The 12,500-nt window shown below is 42.3% G+C and overlaps 1 protein-coding gene and 1 long non-coding RNA gene across 26 annotated transcripts in view; one reads left to right on the forward strand and one right to left on the reverse strand.

Annotated features, from left to right (window-relative positions):
* LOC135098630 (uncharacterized) overlaps positions 1-12,500 on the forward strand; it is a 76,707-nt gene that overhangs the window by 43,328 nt on the left and 20,879 nt on the right. For 15 of the 24 annotated variants that reach the window (XR_010267206.1, XR_010267193.1, XR_010267194.1 and 12 more), the window contains one exon: positions 1,008-1,609. The exons of 1 other annotated variant lie outside the window; for it this stretch is intronic. Coding sequence is in view for 1 of the 23 variants with exons in the window: in XM_064000989.1 (XP_063857059.1) it covers positions 8,527-8,684; positions 9,036-9,276 (399 nt within the window). In the remaining 22 variants the exon portion in view is untranslated. Of the gene's footprint in view, positions 1-84; positions 251-1,007; positions 1,610-4,439; positions 4,580-4,813; positions 5,433-6,821; positions 6,949-8,517; positions 8,685-9,035; positions 9,454-12,500 lie in introns of those variants that run through there. 8 more of the 24 variants (XR_010267199.1, XR_010267207.1, XR_010267197.1 and 5 more) reach the window with 5 other exon arrangements.
* On the reverse strand, positions 1,554-4,592 carry LOC135098634 (uncharacterized). 2 transcript variants are annotated; one of them, XR_010267221.1, is made up of 3 exons: positions 4,454-4,592; positions 3,292-3,368; positions 1,554-2,271 (listed from the first exon to the last, which is right to left on the reverse strand). It is a non-coding gene; the product is annotated as an uncharacterized LOC135098634 (long non-coding RNA). The 2 variants fall into 2 exon arrangements; XR_010267220.1 differs by having other exon boundaries at positions 3,095-3,368.

Raw genomic sequence — 12,500 nt, forward strand, 5'->3', positions numbered from 1 at the left:
TTTCTATATTGTTTACTAATTTGTACATTATTAGGTCTCCTCTTTCTCTTCTTTCATGCAGTTTTTTTTTTTTTTTTATGCAAGAGGGACACTGGCCAAGGGCAGCAAAAATCCAATAAAGAAAAAAGCCCACTGAGGTGCTGATCCCCAAACACTGTCCAAAGCAGTAGTCAGAAATTGAAGGATAAATGTCTTGAAACCTCCCTCTTGAAGGAATTAAAGTCATAGGAAGGTGGAAATACAGAAGCAGGTAGGGAGTTCCAGAGTTTGCCAGAGAAAGGGATGAATGACTGAGAATACTGGTTAACTCTTGTATTAGAGAGGTGGACACAATAGAGGTGAGAGAAAGAAGAAAGTCTTGTGCAGTGAGGCCACGGGAGGAGGGGAGGTATGCAGTTAGTAAGATCAGAAGAGCAGTTAGCATGAAAATAGTGGTAGAAGACAGCTAGAGATGCAACATTGTGGAGATGAGAGAGAGGCTGAAGACAGTCAGTTAGAGGAGAGGAGTTGATGAGACAAAAAGCTTTTAATTCCACCCTGTCTAGAAGAGCAGTACGAGTGGAACCGCCCAAGGCATGTGGAGCATACTCCACACATGGATGGATAAGGCCCTTGTACAGAGTTAGCAGCTGGGGGATGGTGAGAAAAACTGGAAGAGATGTTTCAGAATGCCTAACTTCGTAGAAGCTGTTTTAGCAAATGAGATGAGATGTGAAGTTTCCAGTTTAGATTACATTGGGGTTTAGTAGGGTGATCCATAACTGTTCCTTTCCACTGGGAGGGGGTGACAGGACTAAGAGTGTAAATGTGTGTGTGTGTGTGTGTGTGTGTGGTGCTTTGTCTGGACTACCCTGTGTGGGATTGCCAGCCAGGTATAGAGATAAATAGGTGGTGTCTTTGATATTAGGAAATATAGTACGACTACATGTAATACTGCTTTACTCATCATGTATAGAATCTGTTGATGGATCTCTAGAGTGTATCACTAAGAACTGATTTCCTTCCAGGATTGACACAGAAGAGTGAAGGACTGCCTGCTGCCTTGATGCAAGAAAGTTTAGGCTGCCATCTCACTCCTGCATTGACAGCTGATTTGTGCTGAAGCCCACCAGTCCAGTCAAGCCAGGAGGGAACAGGTGATCAGTGCTGAGGAGTGGAGAGTGGGCTGGCAGGAATTAGAAGCTTTAAGAGGTTCTGAAGAAGAGATGAAGTGGAAGATGAACCTAGGGGCTGTCAGCTTTGTGGAATCCCAGTAAAATTGGAGGATGAACTCCGCTGCCTGTCAAATCCATCCTGAAGTGAAGTACTCTGACTGAATTGGGCCTTCCGTCATCACAGTTGAAGAGAACCCAGCTCTGTCTGAACCCTGCCTGTCAGTTGCTAAACATTGCAGAAGATGGAGCCGTGGGTGAACCAAAGCCATATGTGAACCCGGCAAGAAAGTGGTGTTGCTGTCCTGAGGCTCAGGAGCACCAATTCACTGTCCACCCTCCTTCATCATGGAAAGATGTGTATGAACAAAGAAATTACTTGATGAAAAATAAAACTCACTGTAATTTGTCAAATTTAATAATTGTATTGTGAAAAAAAAATTAAATTTGCTTAATAATTATGACTTTCAATGTAATCTGCCTTATAATTGTTAGCTAGCTTTGTAAAAAAAAATTATTTATAGAGATCAATATCCCTGTAGTGAAGGAAGAAGGACTCAGAAAGGAGTCCTTCCTCCCTCCTTCACTACAAAATACTTCCTCCCTCCTTCACTACAAAATACTAAGTTTAAGGTGCGATTTGTACATACAGGCACCGTCCCTCCCTGCATTCAGGGAGGGTCAATCTACAGGGAAATCCAGGGGCCTCTATGTGCAAATCACACCTTAAACTTAAAAAAAAATTGAGTCCTTCCTCCTTCACTACAGGGATATTGAGTACTTCCTCCTTCACTACAGGGATAATCATCTGTATTTGCTTTCTTTTTACACATTTTTTTTTTATACAAATTTCAAGATAATTTAAGACAATATTTAAAGTAATAATTATACAATACTACCTTGTTTGTTTGTCAAGAACATCCTTCACATTTCAAGATGGTGAAGACAAGATAGTATATACAATACTATTTAAACTGAAGACAAACAAATTGCACTGAAGCCAACAAAGACAAGGCATTGTGGGGAAGACATCAGAGACAAGCTGTGTCTATGGTCCTCCCAGGCAAGGCAGCAGATGATGACAGCTGTCAGGGGAGGCTGGGCTGCTGGGGTGGGCTTCCTGCAAAATTAGGACAAATCTTAGATGCAAGGATACATAGAACAGTTGGTGGTATTTGGTGATGCATGAAGGAGGAGATAAACATGCAGATATAGAAGAGAGAGAGAGAGAGAGAGAGACAGACTTGTACAGTCTGAAGGTACTAGAGGGAAACTGAAAGACAGCTCAAATAATGAGTGGACGGGCATGGTAGGAGCTTTGCAGTCAGGGGAAGCTGACCTCACTGTCTCTGAATTGTCCATCACTGAAGAGAGGCTGAAAGTTGTTACCTACACCCAGCCTATATATATACACAAGTGATGATCAAATAATGATTTAAGGATAGTGAACAAGCACTCCCTTAACAGATTAACTTGGATCAGCAAAATGTTTACAATATGAAATGTCAAATAATTTGATTGATATATCTATATACCACATTGGCAACCCCATACAGGGTGGCCCAGACAATCCACCATATATTCACACATACAACATTCACAGTTAACCCAAATAATAATGTATTTACATACCAGGCCAAACAATCCCCCACAGGACACCCCAGACAAACCACCACACATTCACACTCTCAGCTCCACTAATAACTTATTTTTCTGTATATATCAGGCTGGCAATCACACACAAGATGGCCCAAACAAGGCACCACACACACATCCTTCACACTCTTAATACCTGTCAACCCCTAGTGGAAAGGGACAGTCTTATGGCCCACCACACCACACTACACCTCAGGAGCCCAGGCACAGCATTCACTTAACAAAAAGTCACATTAACACTCACTCCCCACAAAACAAATTAACACAAAATCAGATTAAACACTCACCCCAATGTGATGTTCACAAGGCAAGTCCTCCTCTCATAGCTATAAACTGTTTGTGGCCACCTATGAGGATCTTGACAAGATGCTACTAGCCTACACAACCCCAATGGACACAGCTCTGTACTGGTGCATCCTGGCTAACATGATAGGTTTGGCTAGCATCCTCTTCTTTGCTGAGCAACTCCAGAGGTGCTACATACCCATGGGGGAGAAGCCTGTCAGCATGGGAGTTGCTGGCTGGTACGTGTTGTCAGCTCTCCTACAGCAAAGTGAGGACCTGTTGGGGTGTGGGACTGGTCAGTTCAATGGTGGTAGTGTTTAGTGTTTGGTAAAATGGCTGGTACATGTTATCAGGTCTCCTACAGCAAGGTGAGGACCTGAAAGGGTGAGACTGTTAGTTGAATGCAAGGACTGGTTAGCTGCAGGATAGCAATGTTTAGTGTCCGGTTAGTTAGCTAGTACACCTGTCAAAATATTTTTTGTTACTCTAGGTTCTGAAATAGACCGCAACAAACAATGGCACAGCAGCCGTGATGACTTGTAGAGGTTGGTACGTCTTCCTGTCCCCCCCCCCTCTCCATTCTTCTCCCTCGTAAACATCCCATACTATTATCACTTTAGTGTAGTTCATTCTGTAGAGCCAATAATGGTTCATGGAGTGCATTTTCCACATCATACCAGGATCATATATTATACCAGTCACAAATTCCCCAGTAAGAAGCAACTTGGCACAGCAGGGTTACCAACTTTGCACCATACTGCATGAGTTATACCAGAAATCATTGTGTGATGTGTCATACAGTAACACACCATAAAGGTGACAACATTTTTTTGATGGGTGTACATGTGTATATGGGTGGGACTGTTAGATGAATACAAGGGTAGTGGTGTTTAATGTTTGGTAAGATGGGAATACAGGAAGACAATCATTAAAGGATAGATTTAAAATTGGTAAACTTCACATGACATCTGATGTATTTCCATAATTGTATTGATATTAACTCCAATTGGTTCTGGCATGAGCAATGCAAGCAAGTGGTGTTGATACAACTGTTATGGATATCGTAAGTAATGTATTTAATTTTGTTATCAGTAGTTCTCATGATGAAGGTATCAACAGTTTTCTTAGTAAGATATAATGTTTAAATCTTTCAGAAATGGTGAGAAAATTTTCAAATTGTATTTTTATCTCTGAAACATTTTAAAATGGTCTTTTCAACACTTGAATTTAAAATTATCTACTTTTGTCCCTTTCAAAGATTTAAATTGCTTTTGCATCATTTTCCAGGTTTTAAAATTGCTTTTTTTATAGCATCTTCCCCCCCTCCTCCTCCTCCTCCTCCTGCAGGCTCCAACACCTACCCAATCAGCAGTGCAGCATGGGTCACCTACAGGGTTGGCTGTGGTGTGTCCCTCATTGTGTACACATCATACTCTGCCACACTGGTCTCACACCTGGCAGTGGAGCAGTCTGTGACTCTGCCCTTCAGCAACCTGCAGGAGCTCTCTAGGCAGTCAGGCTGGGATGCTGGATGCAACAACAATGATCTCTTCAAAGTGACAGCCTCACTGGCTCCTTGGTTTTTTGCTCCCTGTGCTGATATACCATCCACACTTCAGAGAGAGAGAGAGAGAGAGAGAGAGAGAGAGAGAGAGAGAGAGAGAGAGAGAGAGAGAGAGAGAGAGAGAGAGAGAGAGAGAGAGAGAGAGAGAGAGAGAGAGAGAGAGAGAGAGAGAGAGAGAGAGAGAGAGAGGGGCAGGCAGGCAGGCAGGCAGGCAGGCAGGCAGGCAGGCAGGCAGGCAGGCAGGCAGGCAGGCAGGCAGGCAGACAGACAGACAGACAGACAGACAGACAGACAGACAGACAGACAGACAGACAGACAGACAGACAGAGAGAGAGAGAGAGAGAGAGAGAGAGAGAGAGAGAGAGAGAGAGAGAGAGAGAGAGAGAGAGAGAGAGAGAGAGAGAGAGAGAGAGAGAGAGAGAGAGACAGACAGACAGACAGACAGACAGACAGACAGACAGACAGACAGACAGAGAGAGAGAGAGAGAGAGAGAGAGAGAGAGAGAGAGAGAGAGAGAGAGAGAGAGAGAGAGAGAGAGAGAGAGAGAGAGAGAGAGACAGACAGACAGACAGACAGACAGACAGACAGACAGAGAGAGAGAGAGAGAGAGAGAGAGAGAGAGAGAGAGAGAGAGAGAGAGAGAGAGAGAGAGAGAAATTTGTGCAGGGCCCTTGATTTAGGAGTGGGCAAAGAGGGCAGCTGCCCAGGGGCCAGAGGCTTCCACAATGTTGGGATCTCCACAATCTGGGGAGTCCCTTACATAATTAAGCATTCTGTAAGTGAAAGAAACTCAAATTAATCAGTAAACACTAATTTTCTATGAACTTTTTAACATTTTTTGTCATTATTAATACAGCTGCTTTTGTTTCATTTACACTAAATAAATATGCTCTTTTCTCTAGATTATATTATATATATTAAAAAATTGAATGAAATATAGATACATAAAAACATTAATATAAATATCTCAGGCTGGCCATGGGCCTCCACAGACCTCAAGGTGGTGTGTCACACCAACACTTTTTCCGTCAACTTTTTCCATCGTTTTTCTGAAAATCATGGATATCTTGGCTGCGGCCTGTCGCACACAAATGGTGTTTCATCTGAAACTTTCCGTTGGCACAGCCCAAGGAGTGCAAACAAACATGGAGTCCACACTGCAGCAAAGATATGCTACTCTGAAACTAATACTGTGTACTGTGAGACACAGTATTGGAGGGCACAGGTGACTGTGTTGTGAGCCGCTCTTTTCAGGCCTTTCTTCATACAAGATTCATCCTTGTGGTCCCAGAGGCACTTATGGCTCCTGATGCTTTCCACAAGGATCTCCTCTGAACGGCGTGTCCAACTTGGATGTGGTTTTCCTTCCATGACGAAGCGTAGAGGTGGTAATAACGCTCTGTGAGACAGGTTGAAGTCACGCGGAAAGTCTTGGTCTTGGTCTTGGAAATATAAACAAAGGCGGAAGTTTGCAGGAGGAAACAATCCTGATCGTCTGACAAATTCATGCGATAAGTTCATGTGGAACGAAGAAAAATCGACGGAAAAAGTGCTAGTATGACACCACCTTAAATCCACCCCTGGATTTGTGAGTTAATTTTTTTTCTTTTTTTTTCTTACTTGAGGGGCATTGGTTTTGGGAGGGAAAAAAAAAAAAAAAAAAAAGACGCACTTAGGTGCCATTCCCTTAAGACCAAAAGGATCATCCAAAATTGGAGGGTAAGTGCCTTGAAACTTTCCTCTTGAAAGAGTTCTAGTCATAAGGAGGAAATATAGAAGTAGGCAGAGTGTTCCAGAGTCTACCAAAAACTAACTGACTGTTAGGCTAGACTGTGTAAAATACTGATGTGACTACAGTCCTCTTTTTCTGTTTTTGCTGCTTCTCTGGAGTGAGGGGCTGGCACCATGCACAAGTCTTCTTTGGTTGTGTCTGTCCCTTGCATCTTCTTCTGTGACTCCCATCCTTAGCAGCTCTAGCACAATTCCATCCTTCCATCTCACTCACTCTTTACCTTGATCTTCCTTCAACTGGCTTTCTCCAGGCCCTTTTAATTAGTCCTTTATCAAGATTGCCTCCAATAACCACCTAGGATGTGAACAATCTCATATCACCACATCAGTCTGGCTAGATTATAACGTGCCTTCTCTTCTTCCCTGGGAGCAGCAAACCTGTGTGGGCTCCCAGACAGGTGAGTGCTGTGTGCTGAGAAAGGCATGGCAGAAAGTGGTGCTGAGGTCCCCAGATAACTTAGTGAACTCCTACACTGAGGGACTGGAGAAGGTCTTGAATGGTAAGTCCTTCACAGCTCCCACAGTGAGGGACTGGAGAAGGTCTTGAATGGTAAGTCCTTCACAACTTCCACAGTGAGGGACTGGAGAAGGTCTTGAATGGTAAGTCCTTTGCAACTCCTACAGTGAGGGACTGGAGAAGGTCTTGAATGGTAAGTCCTTCACAGCTCCCACAGTAAGGGACTGGAGAAGGTCTTGAATGGTAAGTCCTTCACAACTTCCACAGTGAGGGACTGGAGAAGGTCTTGAATGGTAAGTCCTTCACAACTTCCACAGTGAGGGACTGGAGAAGGTCTTGAATGGTAAGTCCTTTGCAACTCCTACAGTGAGGGACTGGAGAAGGTCTTGAATGGTAAGTCCTTCACAGCTCCCACAGTAAGGGACTGGAGAAGGTCTTGAATGGTAAGTCCTTCACAACTTCCACAGTGAGGGACTGGAGAAGGTCTTGAATGGTAAGTCCTTCACAGCTCCCACAGTAAGGGACTGGAGAAGGTCTTGAATGGTAAGTCCTTCACAGCTCCCACAGTGAGGGACTGGAGAAGGTCTTGAATGGTAAGTCCTTCACAACTTCCACAGTGAGGGACTGAAGAAGGTCTTGAATGGTAAGTCCTTCACAGCTCCCACAGTGAGGGACTGGAGAAGGTCTTGAATGGTAAGTCCTTCACAACTTCCACAGTGAGGGACTGGAGAAGGTCTTGAATGGTAAGTCCTTCACAACTTCCACAGTGAGGGACTGGAGAAGGTCTTGAATGGTAAGTCCTTCACAGCTCCCACAGTGAGGGACTGGAGAAGCAACTCCCACGTTGGTGTCAGGAAAATCTTCACTGTCATGGTCTCTTCATCTCCCTTTTTTTGTCTTTTTGATGTTTTGGTGTATTTTTCAAGATTTTAGTATTTTTTTATATTCTAATTGTTTCTCATGAAATATTCATCTCTCTTTGTGTCTTTTTGATGTTTTGGATACATCTGTTGATGATTTGAGTGTGTTTTTCAGTGTTTTTCATTATTTCTCTTGTTTTGGAATGCTTTGGGAATTTTTTGGTCTGGTTTTGTTAATCCTTAAATCCCTTAAGATGAAGCAATGTTGAACAAAATTCCTTTACAGGTCATTAAAAAGCATCAATTAGTTCTCCTCATAGTGAGAAAGATGCAAACTTGAAATTGTCATATAAACATTTGCTTCATATCTTGCCTCTGATAAATGAAAACATTAATTAAGGTTCTTCCACCAGGTAAAATAAATTAGCCAGATTCATTCTTCATTTAGATAAAACCACAAACATTCCTCAATTTAGCATAACCACCACCAGTATCTCACTGTTAGCTAATCCCACACTCCCTACATGCTTCTGTACCTCCTCCTTCCTATGATGCAAATTCTTTCAAGAGGGAGGTTTCAAGACACATCTTCCAATTTTGGATGATCTTTTTGAATTTTCTTTTGGGACTGGCAGTTCAGTGGGTCTTGTTTTCTTTTCTTTTGCTCTTTTTGTTGTCCTTGGCCAGTCCTCCTGTTACATTAAAAAAAAGAGAAAATAAATACGTCAAACAAATAAAAAACTCACTTGGCAGGTAAATACATGTTCATAGGTATGGATGTCACAATGAACTACTACATTTGTGGTCTTCCTATTGCAGACTCCTCCAGAATCAAGGAACTGCCAGTCCAATACATCACAGGAGGCAATGCTATTGGGCTGCAAAAAAAATTCACCTTTAGGAAGTTATTTGACCACAGGTGTGTGTGCACATGTGTGTATGTGTGTGAATTAAGATTGAGAAGACAGAAAGTGGATGGAGGGATGGAACTGCAAAGGATGGGAGTCAGAAAGGAAGGTGCAAGAGACAGATACAATGACACAATATTCCTTTTTAATCTTCCCTATAAAATTTAATCTTCTTATAAAATCCTGATGTGCCTTTATTTCCATACAGCCTGCATTTTACTGCTATATTATTACACAACATAAAAGCATAATGATATACTTCAGTTTTCTTCCACAGTGACACAATTCCTTTTCAATCTTCTGTACCAGACTTTCTCTCCCTACAAACCCTCATACACTCACCTTACTTACTCTTCCTACAGCCTTCAGAAGATGCAAGAGTCAAGCCTGATGAACAAGGTGAGGACCAATTGGCTATCAGCAGGAACTTCAACTTGTGGCAGGAAGACTAAATTCACAGCCAGCCTCTCTGATGTGGCTGCAATCTTCATCCTCTTGATGGGTGATGCAGCATTTAGCTGTTTGCTGCTGATGCTGCTGCTGCTGCTGCTGGAGTATGCAGTGGGTAGTGATGCATGTGTACAACCATGGTCCATATTCTGAAGCACTCTGCTCTCACTATGACCATTTTCAGAGACCACATAGATGATTAGCTGGGTTTTCAAGAGAAATTTCTCCTGTTGATAAATTTGAAATCTTGTTAATATGGCATTAGACCTGTATAAGTACCTCAACACCCATGTAACTTCATCCAGAGCCTTTTAAAAGCAGTGGAAGTGAGGTTTAGTAGTGTTTCAGAACATTGCCCAACATACCTAAAACTCGAAAGCATATGAACCGAGTGACAATCTCACACAAGGAGGCCAAGGCAAAGTGCATAACATAACTTAAGAATTGAAAGTCTCATATATCCTGCCATGTACATAAGAGTATAATGGAAGCTGCAAGACTACACAAGGCAGGCAGTCCCTCTATAAAGCATATTAACCACACTTACAGATACATGCAAGACAAAAGGTGGCAGACAATAAGTTCTTGGGGTTTGCTGACCTGAAGGAACTGCAGAAAATAACAAGAAACAAGACACCTACACTTTTTTTTTTTCTGTACGAGGGACACTGGCCAGGGGAAAAAAAAAAAAAAAAAAAAAAAAAAAAAAAGTGTCCGAAGCAGTAGTAAAAAATTGAAGGATAAGTGTCTTGAAACCCCTCTATTGAAGGAGTTCAAGTCATAGGAAAATGGAAATACAGAAGCAGGCAGGGAGTTCCAGTTTACCAGAGAAAGGGATGAATGATTGAGAATACTGGTTAACATTTGCATTAGAAAGGTGGACAGAACAGGATTGAGAGAAAGAAGAAAGTCTTGTGCAGCGAGGCCACAGGAGGAGGGAAGGCATGCAGTTAGCAAGATCAGAAGAGCAGTTAGTATGAAAATAGTGGTAAAAGACAGCTAGAGATGCAACATTGCCCTGATGAGAGAGAGGCTGAAGACAGTCAGTTAGAGGAGAGAAGTTGATGAGACAAAAAGCTTTTGATTCCACCCTGTCTAAAAGAGCAGTATGAGTGGGACCCCCCCCCAGACATGTGAAGTATACTCCATACATGGACGGATAAGGCCCTTGTACAGAGGTAGCAGCTGGGGGGGTGAGAAAAACTGGCGGAGACATTTCAGAACACGTAACTTCATAGAAGCTGTTTTAGCTAGAGATGAGATGTGAAGTTTCCAGTTCAGATTATACGTAAAGGACAGACTGAGGATGTTCAGTGTAAAAGAGGGGGACAGTTGAGTGTCACTGAAGAAGGGATAGTTGTCTGGAAGGTTGTGTTGAGTTGATAGATGGAGGAATTGAGTTTTTGAGGCATTGAATAATATCAAATTTGCTCTGCCCCAATCAGAAATTTTAGAAAGCTCAGAAGTCAGGCATTCTGTGGCTTCCCTGAATGAAATGTTTACTTCCTGAAGTGTTGGACATCTATGAAAAGATGTGGAAAAGTGCAGGGTGGTATCATCAGCATAGGAGTGGACAGGACAAGAAGCCTGGTTTAGAAAGTCATTGATGGATAATAAAAAGAGAGTGGGTGACAGGACAGAACCCTGTTAATAGATTTAGGAGAAGGAATGGCCTAAGTTAATGCTTAAGAAGTTTTGAAAAAGGAAAAAAGGTGACTGGGACGTGAGATGTGAATGCAAGTGAATGGCAACGTGGGGAAAAAAATATAAAATACCGTGAGCTGCTCTTTGCAAACACTTTAAAAAAGAAAAAAAATTATTTACCATTCTACTGGAAAAGAAAATACAAGACTATAAAAGAATGACTGATTACATGGCAGTGTGTGTGTGTGTGTGTGTGTGTGTGTGTGTGTGTGTGTGTGTGTGTGTGTGTGTGTGTGTGTGTGTTTGTGTGTGTGTCTATGTGTGTGTGTCTATGTGTGTGTGTGTGTGTGTGTGTGTGTGTGTGTGTGTGTGTGTGTGTGTGTGTGTGTGTGTGTGTGTGTGTGTGTGTCTGTCTGTCTGTCTGTCTGTCTGTCTGTCTGTCTGTGTGTGCGTGCGTGCGTGTGTGCATGCGTGCCTGCATGTGTGTGTGTAAATTTCCTAAAAGAATACTTGGGATGATCAAAAAAAAAAATAAATAAATAAATAAAAAAAATAAATGAATAAACAAATAAAAAATTAAACAACACATGAAATGGTACATTTGTCTATGCATGAGTCTCATTAGCACTGCCACACTTACAGATTAGGGCATCCAAGGTGGCTTCCACATTTTGTGTTGCCTCTGAGATTTGATGCAGGTCTGTTGAGGGTTCCACAATGTGCTGTCTGCTGTACTTGCTCTTCTGAGTTGCACTGGCTGTGGGCAAAGGAGGACCAGTGAGTGGTAGTAGTCAGAGTTCTTATGACTGTCTTCTGGACAAAAGTGAGGCATGGAAAGGATTCCAAATACAATATTAGTTAATGTTTAAGTCTTTCTGTCTACCAGGCTAGCAATCCTACATAGGCAGCCTAAACAAAGCACTATGCACTCATACATACACACATCGTTCATGGTTTTAGTCCTACTGGCCCCTGCCAGAAAGAGATTGTCTCATGGACCACCCTGCTACACTCCAGACCCTAGGCATAATTAACAGTTTGCCACATACTTCCACAGGAAGGCCCAACAGTATACACAGGTTTACCACCCCTGCCCCTTCATAATGAGACCATTCCCTGCTCTACACTCACTCCAATCCTTAAGCCACAACAGATGCAGGGTACTTTCTATGGACTGCGCTTCACGTTAACTGGGTTCACACAACAAAATCATCCTTTATTTCATCTCCCATCCCCACAGCTACTTCTTTACACCTCAGGTCTGTGTCTTCTAACCCATGAATACAGATGCTCCTCAACTTACAAAAACATCTGGAGATAGGAACAAGAATCCCTGGGACAAGAGTCCCCACACAAGTCCAAATTATGTTTGTCACTCCAGCACAGATTCAAATTAACCTAGTGCCATGTTTGAGCACTATCCATGCATAGCAAAGGAGAGAGACACCATGTTGTTCTCATTCAACTTCTGACCTGCTAACACCAGTTTGACTGTGCTCCAAGATTTGTTTGCATATTTTCCAACTTTCTGATTATTGATCATGGCTGGTGACAATCATAAGGCTAGTGATGATGTGAAAATGCTAAGTGTCAAGTCATCTCAATAGAAAGTAAGATGGTTTTAATAAAGAAACAATTGTGGAGAAAAAAATGGCAAACAGAGCCTGCACTCATGGTACACTAGTATTTGTACAATTTATCAATTTGTTTTATTACTACATACATAATATCTT

The sequence above is a fragment of the Scylla paramamosain genome, unplaced genomic scaffold, assembly GCF_035594125.1.
Source record: "Scylla paramamosain isolate STU-SP2022 unplaced genomic scaffold, ASM3559412v1 Contig71, whole genome shotgun sequence".
Classification (NCBI taxonomy): Eukaryota; Metazoa; Arthropoda; class Malacostraca; order Decapoda; family Portunidae; genus Scylla; species Scylla paramamosain.